This window comes from Notothenia rossii (assembly GCF_949606895.1).
Source record: "Notothenia rossii genome assembly, chromosome: 6".
NCBI classification, from domain to species: domain Eukaryota; kingdom Metazoa; phylum Chordata; class Actinopteri; order Perciformes; family Nototheniidae; genus Notothenia; species Notothenia rossii.
Window position 1 is genome coordinate 20809462 of NC_136909.1, and position 14660 is coordinate 20824121.

The window sequence follows — 14660 nt, forward strand, 5'->3', positions numbered from 1 at the left end:
TATATTGTAATTCTATCGAACTGATTACAAATACCAACCCCGTCTGTGGTTATAGCCTACTGTATGTTATGGTAGTAAAGGGTGAGGGTAAACTGATAGACACACATACCTCCTAATTTCATGCAAGAAATGTCAAATCTTTTCATGAAAAATCAGTTGTTAAATCAAAGTCATAAAAGTAGGATAATAAATCACTTAATAGCCGGAACGACAGCAGTTTATGATATGAACTCAAACCCCTTTCCTATGGTACGCATGCGCAGCATTAAAGGAAACAGTGTGAGAAGTGCATGAAGTGGCTCGGGACCTATGCTCGGGACTTGACACAAAATCTGAGATTTGACTTGATCCGAGCTCCAGTTTTAAGGATGTAAAGCTACAGGTTGCGGACAAGGACTTAATTAAGCATGTTTTTGTAAACAGCTTCAAGAATTGATGAAGATAATCCAGGAATTGTACAGGATCTGCACACCCTACTGCTCGCCCCGTCGGTAACTTGGGACAGAGGCAGGGCTCTGCTGCTAGCTGCTACACCAGCTAAGCTAAGGTAGCGTAAAGTGCTAATGCTAGCTGTTTACAAAGCCTTATGTCGTTATTAATTGAGGGAACTTATACCAACCAAGGGTTTCCCAGTAAAACTGTACTTTGACATTACATATCGACCTGTTCGTGCCGCGGCGTCCCTGCTCACCTCCTATTAGCATGCTATATGTTCTACTGTGATATCAACATGAATCGGTGCTAGCTGATATGTTTAGTAGCAGGAAGCTAGTCAAGCTCACATCAAGCTAACCGAATGAACGTCTGTTTCCGGTCAAAAACCGAAAGCGAGCAGTACAAGTGTTTAACTTGTGAAATTAATTTGACAAGAAATATATAAATATGTTGGCCAACATATATTGCACTAAGGTTTGATTAGTATTGCGTTTGAGACGTTTGGAACTTTTTTGTTGTATTCCTACAAATAACACTAAAATAAACTAAAGTAATTAAATGGTTGACTATTAGTACATGCTATGTAAAAGGTGTAGGTATAATACGTTCAAGCTTCAGCCTATACTCGTTAATAAGACGTATTTGGGCATAACATGTAAATTAATTTACTATCACAGACTAAAATGACACTATGTGTATAACTTGTAATAGTTATCTAATGTCATGGGGTTTAGGTTCTTCTCGAGCTCAACAGTTCTTATTAAAAACACATTTGTGATTGTTGTTTTACATATTGAAAAAAATTGTTGCGTTTTGTTAAAATGTTAGCTTTTATTTTGAAGAGGAGGGTTGTTTACTTCCGGTGAGTTGTGTCCGTATGCAGTAACTTCCCGGGGAGACGGCATTCAGAGTGGCGCCGCTAGCTTGCTACAAGAGCCACGCAAAACAACTTAACCCTAACTTATATCCTAGAATGAACAGTTCAGGGGTTTTAATCAAATTAGATACAGGTGCATACAATACTACTTCGTCAGGTGATGAGGTAATTGCTTAGCTAGCATGTTATTATACTGCTAAATATTCTGTTAAATAGTTACAGTAGTGTTTTTGATTCATGCCTCCTGCCTGCTCCTCAGATTCAAATATAAATATAATGTTCATCGGTTTTACCTAAAAGCTGAAATGTTAACCAGAATTAATCGATATGGTGGAAGTAAATTACAGCCTTTATCTAAAAAAATTACAATACATAAAACACAGGCAATTTACAGCCTGACTTTCTTGGTCAGTTGCAAGTTCCTTAGATACTCCAACTAATACAACAGCAATACAACTTTTCATATTAGGCACATTTTATAATATACATTTTTTTTTATCATAATGAAATCTAACATCGGTATCACGCTAAACAAATTAACAGCACAACAAACTACAGCCTCATAAACGACTACAATTTTCAATCAACATACTTCTCAAACAGTTTGATAACAAATTTGCAAATTATCCTTTTTTCAGATTTTGTCCCGTTCCTTCCTGATGCTGGGGGTCTTGTGAGGACACACATCTTCCTCAACTGCAGCTGAATTGCTGTGAAGATAGTCTCTGCTGAGGCTTCTTGATTGAGTGAACCACATATAGATATATTCTTAGAAAGTGCAGTGAGAGAGAGAAGTCAAGATGTCTATCACCAACACACCTACCAGCAATGATGCCTGCCTGAGCATTGTGCACAGCCTGATGTGTCACAGACAGGGTGGTGAGAGCGAGACGTTTGCCAAGCGGGCCATTGAGAGCCTGGTGAAGAAACTGAAGGAGAAAAAGGATGAGCTTGACTCCCTCATCACTGCTATCACCACCAACGGGGCCCATCCCAGCAAGTGTGTGACCATTCAGAGGACTCTCGATGGACGACTGCAGGTAGGAACACACAGTCACCTGGATCATAGATTTAATAAACACAGGGTTATGAATAACATTTATTTTCTACACGTTAGTACATCTGGCCCAGGGCGTAAAGTTTGGTGGGCCAGATGCACTCGACCATTGTGTTTTGAATCTAGTCTGAACAAGCTGCTCTAGTGGAAAACGGGTTGCGTTCATTGACACTGCGTTTGACCTCAGCTGTAAGGGCAGTGAGTATACAAATGATTTAACGCTTTTTTCCTTTATTCTTCCTCTATCTTTTTGATTTTTGTTGTTCCCAGGTGGCGGGACGTAAAGGGTTCCCTCATGTAATCTACGCCCGGCTGTGGCGGTGGCCTGACCTGCATAAGAATGAACTGAAGCACGTCAAATACTGCCAGTTTGCCTTTGACCTTAAGTGTGACAACGTGTGTGTCAACCCCTATCACTATGAGCGAGTGGTGTCTCCTGGCATAGGTGAGTAATAGGGAAGCTTCCAGTTAGTTGTTTTTTAATTGGTAAAATGTTTATTGGGCTCTTCAGAACCTATTCAAACTAAACAGAACTTCAAAAAAACACTTTCTAAAAGATGTTGTTCTAGCTTACTGATCATTAAAATTAGGGGTGCACCGAATGGGAAATTCTTGGCCGAAACCGATACCGAAAATAGGAAACAGTTGGCCGAATGCCGAAAGGCCGAAAATGATTAATAGAAATATATATATATATATATATATATATATATATATATATATATATATATATATATATATATAATGTATACATTTTTTACCAATGTTGTTCAGCTACCTGATTATGGAAAAAGACATGATTATGGCAAAACTTAACTTAAATAATAATCACTATTATGGGTCCATAAAACATTTATTCAGCACTTTTGAATGCATACAGTACATTAATTCCAAGTCAAGTGCATTTTCTTTTCTCTGTAGGATAACTACAACAAAGTGCATTCAGAAGAAAGCCAAGGTGCTTTAAAACTGCATAAACATCTAGGCCAGTAGGCCTACAACAAAATAGTGTAAATAAAGACTGTAACAGCCAGGCCTTCAACAACAACAGATGCACCTATAAGTGCATGCATACAAATGTGCAAACTGGATAAATCCACATGAATGTAACTATTTACAAATGAAATTACAATTCAATTTCAAGAATCTGTAAATAAGGCTTTCTGTCCTCATAAGCAAAGTAGTAAACATTGTATAAAGATACATAAAGTGAAAACTGGATACAAAATCCACAATCAATTACAAATTAAATTACAATTTCAAGAATCTGCAAATAAGGTGGTCTGTCCTCATGAGCAATGTAAACAAAATTGTATCATTTCGATACCGAAAGTACAATATATTGAACACTGTGCTGCTGTCATTTCCCCCTAATGATAACCTGAGATGGTGAATTATAACTCACAATGAAAATTGTTCAGGAAAGTGGGTATAGAGTAGACATGTAGAAATAGATAAGCTTATGATAAGCCAGCCTTGTCTACTTATTAAGGAAAAGTGGGAGGTTCTTTTGAATGAACAGTAGCTTCTCTGCTTTATCAGCCATAAGTCTGTTCCTCTTCTCATCAAGCACATGAGAGGCAGCGCTGAACAGTCTCTCGCTGTCAGTCCTTTGATTTGATCTTACTCCTCATATTTGTCCGGGTGTTTTGATTTCAAGTGGTGGAGTAATCCCGAAGTGGTGAAAGTCTTTGCAGTTACACCCCCTCGAGAAATGTCAGCTGAGTACGTTTTACAAATCGCAATCCGCGCCTCTTTCTCTGATATTTTTAAATATCTCCAAGCGCCAGACATGTTGGCTGTGAGCCAGCCGCGAGCATGTTCGCGCGCTGTGCTTGTCGCCGCATTTTGATTACGTCATCACAACAACACGTTAGCTTACCAACGTAACCCTGTTCCCTGACATTCTGTGATATTTTTTCGGTGCTAGAACCCTTTCGGCCGAAAGCCGAAAGGGCCTTTTTAACCATTTTCGGCCGATAATTTTCGGTGGCCGAATATTCGGTGCATCCCTAATTCAAATGTATGTAAAACGATAAAGAAAAGGCTGTTCAATGCAATTTAATACAGTCTCTCTTAACTGTGAGTCTTAAATAAAGAAGAGGACATTAACAGAATAAAAATGTATAATTATTTATTCAAATTGAAAACACAAGTTATTTTGTTCACAACTACTCTCTTTATTTATACATTTAATATTACATAGTCTATTTGTATTTTTCAGCAAAAGTCAAATAGTTCATCGTTCCCTTTCTATTCATCTTGTTGTAAAACGCTGTGGGGCTGGATCACATGTGTAAACTGTCCCTCACTAACATGTTCCGCCCTCGGATCCTGTTCCTCGTGCACAGACCTATCAGGACTGACTCTGACCAGTTCTGGCCCCAGCTCCGCTCTGATGGTGAAAGATGAGTACGACTTTGATGGTTCGCAGAGTCTGCCCTCCATCGACGGAGGGCACTCCATCCAGACCATCCAGCACCCCCCCTCCACCAGCCGCCCGGCCCCCTCTGAGCCCTTTGCCACTCCAAACCTTCTCCCCCCTGCTGAGGCCTCCACCTCCGCTTCTTCGTCAGCTTTTCCTGCCATTTCTGCTGGATCAGGAGGTTAATACAGTTGTTAAATATGCCTTTATGCATCATGATGTCTGCATTTGTTTGTGCAATACAGTATGTGTTTGTACTTTGAAAGTTACTGTAAACATTTTACTGTACTCACTCAAAAAATATGTCTTCAGAAATAGAATGGATTAAGTCATTTCAATTTTTAAATCATGAGTAAAAGCCTAGTGTTCTTTGTTTTGTGAATTATTGATTCGGTTCTCTTTATCTGTATCTGAATTCTGTTGTCCTTTTCTCCTCAGGTGCCAGCGCCAACTGGTCGAGGAACAGCAACTTCAACCCCAACACACCCCACCACACAAACGGCCATCTACAGCACCACCCCCCCATGCCACATCCGACACAGTACTGTAAGTACACTGTCACTACAGCTTCAAGTTCATCTACAGACCTATAGATTGCATTTACTTCAAAGTGGGTGATCACTGACATTTCTCTCTGTTTCTCTCAGGGCCGTTGCATAATGAGCTCGCCTTTCAGCCTCCTATATCCAACCATCCAGGTGAGAACACAAAATCCAGAAGCGCATAGACCCTGGGCTATTTTTTCTTGGTGTTTTAGAAAACTGTGCGAATCAATTTGACTAACCGCGCATCCATCTTTACAATTTGATTCATAGAGTGATGTCCTTTTTTTCGCTATCATTCTTCATTGCTAAAGCAGTAATGCCCATTTCAACTGTTGCTTCAAGTGGGTGACTACATCAGATATAAAGCTTTGCTGGGTTTGATTGCCTCTGGGTCAACTTTTGATTGTCATTACATCAAATGTACGAGTTACTTTCAAATTATACATATAGTGCTTAAACAATGAAAATAATCGATTCAAAATATCCTTGTTTAATAATGTTTTTTACAAATGTATCAGTCATGACCGAAAGAACGAGATCGCGGATACGAGCGGACGAGATGGGTTTTCTCCGCAGGGTGGCTGGTGTCTCCCTTAGGGATAAGGTGAGAAGTTCGGTCATCCGGGAGGGACTCGGAGTTGAACCGCTCCTCCTTCGCGTCGAAAGGAGCCAGTTGAGGTGGTTCGGGCACCTAGTTAGGATGCCACCTGGGCGCCTCCTTAGGGAGGTGTTCCAGGCACGTCCAGCTGGGAAGAGACCAAGGGGTAGACCTAGAACCAGGTGGAGGGATTATATCTCTTCGCTGGCCTGGGAGCGCCTTGGGATCCCCCAGTCAGAGCTGGTTGATGTGGCCAGGGAAAAGAAAGTTTGGGGCTCTCTGCTGGAACTGCTACCCCCGCGACCCGACCACGGATAAGCGGGAGAAGATGGATGGATGGATGGACAAATGTATCAAATGAAAACGTGGCTTGTTTGTCTTCATTTCTGTACTACGAAGAAAATATACCTTTTTATAAATAGCTTGACAAGGAAAAATGTTCATTCCTGAAATGAAACCGTTGACATTAGTTTCCTCCCTTCTGTTTCAGCTCCTGACTACTGGTGCTCCATTGCCTATTTTGAGATGGACGTTCAGGTCGGGGAGACGTTTAAGGTCCCCTCTTCTTGCCCCATCGTGACAGTGGACGGCTATGTGGACCCCTCAGGAGGAGACCGCTTCTGCTTGGGTCAACTCAGCAATGTTCATCGCACTGAGGCCATTGAGAGAGCAAGGTAGCAACCATAATAACTTTCAACAGTGCACGCTTGCTGCTATTGTAGGCCTATAAGGTCTTAAATGTAACTAGATGGGATCTAAAAATGAATGCTCTACTGTTGTGTTCACTTCAAATAATCAAGAGATGTACCACTTAACAAGAACAACCTTGTCTGTTTTTCTGTTTAGTCCCAGCATGTTCTGTTCTGTGTTTTGTGTTTCCCTCTGTATAAGCGTCCTTGGGTTTATGAAAGGCGCTATATACATTTAGGTTGTTATTTTTACATCAAGTCATTTACAAAATAGAGATTCTGCACCCCGGTTAGGATTGCTCAAGCTGATCAATGAAGCACTATTTCGATGCTGACTATCATGTTATCCTACCAGCTTCTTAAGATTGATATTTAGGCTTAGATTCAATTCTGCTTCACTTTGCTGTGGTAAGGACATGCCAAAATCAAACAAATATGGATGGGAAACACTACGTTTATGCATGATTAAAGCCAGATCAATAAATTCATAAACATAAAAATGTTTAGGATTGATTTCATTCATAGTAACAGAATACACATTGGTATAAATATGGTCTTAAACCCATATTTTAACTTGTTGAAACCTGCAGAAACTCTATAATATAATCTTTAGATGTGTGTTTGATGCAGATATAAATATCCCAAAATAGTAAGGCAAAATGCATTTTCTTAGGTGTATCTTTGGTCGGAGTATGCACTATTGTTCTACCCACTTGACACTTAAAAGCCCTACCACAATGTCATCTGTTAAAAGCTCAGAAGCACATGTTGATCCAAGATAACATCGCCTAACCTTCTTTACATTTGGTTCCTTTTATTTGTTCCTGTTTAGTTAAGAAATAAGCTGAGAATATTCTTGTCAAAAGGATGTAGAATAATGTTTCATGACTAGGCCACCAAGTTGTTTGTATTTGTAATTCTAACATGACAAAGGCATGCAAAGGATTAAAAAAACATATACAGCAACTTGGTGAAACCAATTTAAGTTCTGCATATTTTGCTGATCTAATGTGTCTAGGTGAGAATCGTTGAATGCAGACAATAAATGGCTATGTTTACTATGAAAACTCAATATGGCAATATTATAACTCTGCTTTATTCCCATCCTGTTGTCTCCTCTCTTCCAGGCTTCACATTGGCAAAGGGGTTCAGCTGGAGTGTAAGGGGGAGGGGGATGTGTGGGTGCGATGCCTCAGTGACCACGCAGTGTTTGTTCAGAGTTACTACCTGGACAGAGAGGCCGGCCGAGCCCCTGGAGACGCTGTGCACAAAATATACCCCAGCGCTTACATCAAGGTGAGCACATAGTCACTGGACTGTAGAAGGAGGACATCCCTCAAGGCTGTGTGAAAGATCAAACCGTCTTCGTCATTCTGCTCTGACATTGTTTTTTAAGCTGTTTTCCCCATGCTGCCACAGTCTTCATTTCTGCTGGTAGTAGGTACTTGCTGCTGAAGGACATTTGTTAACGTCTCCTCCCCCCGCTAGGTGTTCGACCTCCGTCAGTGCCACAGACAGATGCAGCAGCAGGCCGCCACGGCTCAGGCCGCCGCTGCAGCTCAGGCAGCCGCTGTGGCTGGAAATATACCTGGCCCTGGATCAGTTGGAGGAATTGCTCCAGCTATTAGTAAGAAACTTTACTCTATATATACCGATGCACATTCGCACAGACACCGGGCGCTGTACAATAGCTGCCCACTGCTCCTAGTACTAGGATGGGTTAAATGCAGAGGTCAAATGTCACTGTGTGTGTATCTATGTGTGACAATTAAAGAGGGTTTCCTCCTCCGATTCTATCAGGGGGTGGTAAAGGCAGAGTGGGTGGATGTTAACAAGCAGTGAATGGGAGCTATATACTTGCATATGACGCAAACATAGAAATGCTCAATGAAAAATAGTATTTTACACTTTGATTTACCGTAGTTACATTTAGCTAAAAATGTCGTATAAAGTTTTGCACATTTTCTAGTGATTTTTCTTCTACGGTGTTGTTGTCACAAGTCTTTTAAATCTTAAAACATTTTTTACCTATGTCAGAACATCTTGGCCCAAAACCCAGATACTCAGTTGCCTAAAAATTGGGAATTAATTTTCAATTATTCGATTATCATTTTTTCAACTCAAAATAATAGTTATCACTTCAAATCTTCGGTTAATACAATTCACTTGAATCCTATTTAAAATGGAATAAATCGTTTTTTTCACACACAAACTTTATCCCACTCACCTGATCTCTCCTCCAGGTCTCTCGGCAGCAGCTGGTATCGGGGTGGATGACCTGCGGAGGCTGTGTATTCTCAGGATGAGTTTTGTTAAGGGCTGGGGTCCCGACTACCCCCGGCAGAGCATCAAGGAGACCCCCTGCTGGATTGAGATCCACCTGCACAGAGCCCTCCAGTTACTGGACGAGGTTCTGCATACTATGCCTATCGCAGACCCTCAACCTCTGGACTGAGATGCGCCCCCACCCCCGCAGCATCACACTGCAGCATACAGCGGCTACGGAGAGTCGTCCTCAGTGAACCGTGTGGAGAATCCAGTGAAACAGCTGTGACACTGTAGCTGTCCCACATGAACACAATTAACATTCAGGTGTTTTTGAGGTACCTTTGTGCACTGTGGCCCCTACTTTTTTTTCAGCATTAATGACAGTACAATTAGCTAAAGCCATATATTAAATAAAGATATGTTGCTCTTTATTTTTGATATATGGCTTTGATTTGTTATGACTGGAAAGATGAGTAGACAGTTACAAAGCAACACATCATGATGATAGATGACCTGAAGATCCCATGAAACTGGAATGTACAGCGACTACTCAGTCCACAACTACTGACAGACATCAGACTCACTGAAGAATGGAAGAACACCTGAGGGCTGTACAGCTGCGGGATGAGTGTCTGAGCACCAGGAGAGTGCTGCTGGTTTCCATTGTGTCAGACTGCTTCACACCTGTCATGACAAGCAAGTCTGGTCCACGATCAGCCATCCACGAACATCACACAGAATGAAAGGACAAGCGCCATGCCTCAAGCCGACTCACTCTCTGAACTGAAACGAGGTCAAGTCTAGGGGCTTCTCTGTGATTGGTTATGGGTTTTATGGAGGTCCAATGACAAATATTTTTTATTTCCTCTTCTCAATTAAACAAGACCCCCACTTTCACAAGACAATATTGTCCTTCAGTGGCGTCATGACATGCAAAAGTTAAATGGCAATATATCTGTTTTTACCAACTATCTGTGGAAATATTATTTCTCCACTCACTCAAATATTGTGATGAGAGGAGGCTCATCAATCATTCGCCGTTGGTAAATCTCCACCCTGGTCTCCTCTCACCCGTTTCAGGTATGGTTACTGTTTTGTTAAGTGCCCTGTTATGCTGCCACAAAGGGTGAGTCTCATGCATCTTCTTTTCTCAATTTCACTCTGAGAGCAGCTAGCTTGCTTTTGTTCAGTAAAAGTGGGGAAGAGGCAGACAGCTGGTCTTAGATGTATGAAGTTTGGTAAAAGCAACAAAGTCTATCGATGTTTGGGCAAACCAAAGTATTCATTACTCAGAAGCAGTCTTGTGTGATCATGAGAGTCCAGTGGACGTTAATTTGGAAATTAAATTGAATTTGAAAGGGGATTATGTTTGTTTTCTTTTCAATTGTATCTCTCTTTATCTCCAACCATACCCGACACACTCTCCACACAGTTGAGAAATATTGAACTGAAATATCTTATGACTTGCAGCCCGCCTACTTGATCAAGGTCTTGTGTATAGTTTACTGACACAAATACAAGACAATTTCACAGCAATATTGACTCTTTTTTTTGGGTTCTATTTTTGTTACTTTATTAACTGATTTGTATTTTAATTTTAGCACTTTAATTTTTTCAAGTTTTTAATTCAATAACCCTAATTTGAGTTGGTTGTCCTGCAATGTGGAAAAGGGAGTGAATAGAGTGGTTTATATTTGATGTAGGATTGTGAAAAGACGCATCTTTGTGTACATTAGTATTAAAAACATGTAACACTAAGTCACATTTTTAAAGACTGTTTTTGCCCTTTCACTCTTACACACATTTGTAGTTTGGAGTTGCATTTAATTATTTGGATTTGCAGTTTTCTTTCTTTTTTTAATCCATAAATATATTTGTTTTTGAAAAATATGTCAATGTCTGTATGATTTTAATGGCAAATAGACACTTTTATATCTAACCCTTTTTTAAATGGAGTACTTCACTTGTGAACTTGTGAGTGCTGCTGGTTTATGACAAAAGCATTTAAGGCAAACCGAGGGAAGCTACATAGTCATAACTAAGGGAAAATATCAAAATGTAAGAACATAAACTCAAATTGCTGGAACCTAAGCTCCTAAAGAACTCTGAGGCATAATTTGTTTAAATACAATAACTCCATCTAAAATTAGTAGACACATTTGTCTCTCAGGTGTGAAGCTAAATTAACACATAAATAGATATGAAGTAAAGTCCCATCTCATCTGCCCGTGCATCTTTTGTTTTCTTTGGCTTTTTTTCACAGCAAATCGCCCTACAGTAAATCCTGTCTGAACATATGTATCTGACAAGACATTTAAAACATGTATTTGTGTATTTTTCCCTTTGAGCAATGCTGTCTTTGTGGGTTACAGATAAGATGGAAAAAGACACTGCTTACTCAGCCGTGGTTTCTTTCCTTTTACTCATCTTTGATAATTCACTATCATTTGAAAAGCATTGTTTTTTTTCAAACAGAACGAATAAGAGTCAGGTTTTTGGATTTATTACCATAATTATGCAACTGATTATTCAGGAAACAGGATATTTTAAGATTATGTTACTGAAAGAAATGATGCTGAATTATGTCTGGAGAAATAATGTTATGTTTGGTCGTGCTTTAACGGTGGGGTAGGTAATTCACTTCAGAAACCCTTTTTGTTATATGGAATGCTCTTAACATCCCGATAGCAATGAATATATTAAATGCTTTGACAATAAAGACATTTAAAAAATGTCATCTGTGGAAGCCATGGTGCTGTAAAAAGCACGACCAATCATCTGAGCCGGCCCGGCTAAAATAACTGGATGGCCTACCTGCCTGTCAGCCTTCCATCTGTGCACAAACTTATCTCGTGCCCTCATTGGTCATGTGCGTGTTGGAGGAGGGGCTCTGTAAGGAAGTGGCAGATTTTTTAGCGCACTCGAGCTGGTTTCTCCATTCTTACCTACCCTACCTTTAAGGTGGACAGATGTTTTTATATATTACTTGCAGTTATTATAGGAGCCTAAAGACACGGCTCAAAGGAGTCGATGTTGACTACTATGACAGATTGCAGATATACATTTTACCTATACTTCTTATGTGAGAGTCTTTAATTAAACATGGCCGGATATTCTCTAAATGGTGACCTGTTTATTTTCTATAAAAACAGAACATGAAATAAGAAGACATACCCAACATGAAGAGGTTACAGTATTACGTTTTTTTCAAAGATAGATTTTCCTCTTGGGAGCAGGTGGCTCAATTGAACACATCGCACCATTTAATATAATGTTTTATTTTCAAAGAACTGCAACCCACACGTGTTTTCAGTTTTTGCCCAGGTTGAATTTTGTTGGGATTTATGTAGGTCAGTGTACCAAAATACATCTTGGTATGTCATAGCATGAAAAGCACAGCTGTATTAAATGAAATGAAAAGTGCACTCAGTGGAGAGCAGTCCTCCGCAAGGTGTTGTATCTCCATAGTTGTTGACAGTCAAGACAGAAAAATGTAAATAAAAAAGGATTTATTTATCTCAGCGTGAAGTTAGTTTTTGTTGTTATATTTAACAGACTTTCACTCCATCCAAGAGTTTTCCATTATAAACCTGCTTGAGTATAATGGAAGCCATTGAAACAAAATGTAGACTTTTCAATTAAAAACAACTATAGTCAAAAAATATATTCATACAAAATATAGGTATTACTTTTTAACTTAAGGGGTGTGGTCTTTGTTTAGGGTAGTAACACTATCTGGTATTGATTTGGACTCACTGGATCACATGACATGGAATCTCTTGAACAAAAACTGAAATTATTTATTACATATTTTTTGTTTAATCAATTTATGACTCATTCTGAATAAAATTCAAGTTGTACATTTTAGTTGTTCACCAATTATGGGCACGTTGGCCCAATGCTATTGAAAATATTGTTATTACAATGGTAGTTTATTGATTGACCCCAAGTGAAATCCTGGGGTTTTGCCATCCATTATTCAAATGATGTGGTGTTTAAACACCGTCACAAACCTGAGAAGAGGTCTCGTCGTCAGGCAACAGATTAACGTCTCCTGTATGGGTGGCTACTCACCAGTCCATCATTTCTTTGATCAAATGCTTTTCTGCTGTAAATGAGGTTCAGAATCCCCCTAATTCAATACCACATTGAGTTAAGAACAACTTAAAGGTCCCCTATTATACTGTTTTTCATCAATATATTATAGGTCTCAGATATACAAAACATGTCTCTGAAGTGTTCGGCTCCAAATAGACATTTTATTTTGGTTGGAACTGATCAAAACTAGAACCAGGGGCCTGCTTATCAAAAGGGGTTTGCAAGAACAATTTACAAGCAGATAGAAATTATGAAAAGTAAATGTTTATTATTAGGGAAACCTGTCAAAATCAGGTAACAAATGTGGTGAAATATTCCCCATGTTCATCAAAAGTCTGTCAGAATGCAAAACACATTAAAAAAACATTTGACTTAATGAATCACACCAGTCAGACACTTCTTAAAATGAAACCGTCTTTATTAAGTAACTTTAATATCAGAAAAATAAAACTCTTAAATTCTCTTTACAGCAAATATATAATATCAGTGCTTTGGCCGCAATAACTTAAAAGGCCGTTATAAAATATAGTCTGCTTTTAAACTCCTGACTTAATTTGAAGAATTTATATGCCATAAGACTCCTCCGACATATACATAACAAAAGTGTAGTAAAATTAGCAAATACTTTGAACTGTTGGTACAGCTTAACAATATATGTATTTATATATAGATAATCTAAGATAAATTTTACAGTATACCGTTCTTAATTTGGTGGCGTACAGACATGACCGGCAGCTTGAATCCTTGGCCTTTTTACAGTTGCAGTGTTACGTTTTACATTGGCTGTACATGTATATGAACACATGCTCGTGATGCACATTCCATTCTCCACTAAACGGCAGCTATCAATACGATTATCATCAATACTGTAAACTAATAACTAGACTACAAGCAGATAGCATTGACACCCTTCTGCAACATTTCTGGGTTTCCAACTCTTCATTCAATTGATCACTCAGAAAAGTAAAAAAAAAATTAAAATCTTATTGTAAACATTTTAATATAGATATATTTGTGTATATATATGAAATGTAACAAAATAAAAATAAGTTCTGTATATTCATCAGTCATTAACAGTAATATCATATAATACATACACAAAAATGTCAATAAACTGAGGGCTAACAGTGTATTGCATTCCCTCCGAGAGAGAAAGAGAGATCCACCCTTCGTAGAGCTGAGAGAAATAAAATAAAAAGGGACGGCGAGAAGACCCAAGGGGCAAAAGCAGATGAGTTTTTTGCACTTTTGGGACACCTTTGGTTCCATTTCCTTGAGAAAGCTCATTCACCCATGAAAGATGATATTTAAGAAACGGAAGTATAGAATAACTCACAAATACCGTTTACAGTTGGAATGCTATACGGACTGCGGTCCAATGTCCAAAAAGTAAAGCAACAGTATTGACCTCCTGTAGTGTCAGTCCCAGATTAAATCATTCCAGCTGGCTCTCCTTCCAAATGTCCCTCAACTCATTTCATCCTGTAAAACTAAGTCTAGAGACACTGGCGTTTAAAGTTAAGATTTGAGATGATTTCTACCTATTTGTACCTTTTTCCATCGCTTTTCAGGAGGAGGAAAAGACAGATGCACATTGAAAGGGGGTACACAAAGATCTTGTCAAAAGTGTGATAAAATATGAGGAAGGCTGTGCTAACTAGGGCACAA

At 39.1% G+C, this 14660-nt stretch overlaps 1 protein-coding gene across 3 annotated transcripts; it reads left to right on the top strand.

Moving 5' to 3' along the window:
- Window positions 1–250: 250 nt before the first annotated feature.
- Window positions 251–10782, top strand: LOC307045283 (mothers against decapentaplegic homolog 4-like). Of its 3 annotated transcripts, none has more exons than XM_079690827.1 (10): window positions 253–547; window positions 1951–2352; window positions 2640–2814; window positions 4721–4975; window positions 5233–5340; window positions 5442–5492; window positions 6428–6611; window positions 7754–7922; window positions 8115–8253; window positions 8870–10782. In XM_079690827.1, exons 2-10 carry the CDS (start codon window positions 2113–2115, stop codon window positions 9079–9081), a joined length of 1533 nt encoding a protein of 510 aa, XP_079546953.1. In that variant the 5' UTR covers window positions 253–547; window positions 1951–2112; the 3' UTR covers window positions 9082–10782. The 3 variants fall into 3 exon arrangements, with proteins under 3 accessions (XP_079546955.1, XP_079546953.1, XP_079546954.1); XM_079690828.1 differs by lacking the exon at window positions 253–547 and adding an exon at window positions 1327–1477; XM_079690829.1 differs by lacking the exons at window positions 7754–7922; window positions 8115–8253; window positions 8870–10782 and having other exon boundaries at window positions 251–547; window positions 5858–6449.
- The last annotated feature ends 3878 nt before the right edge of the window (window positions 10783–14660 follow it).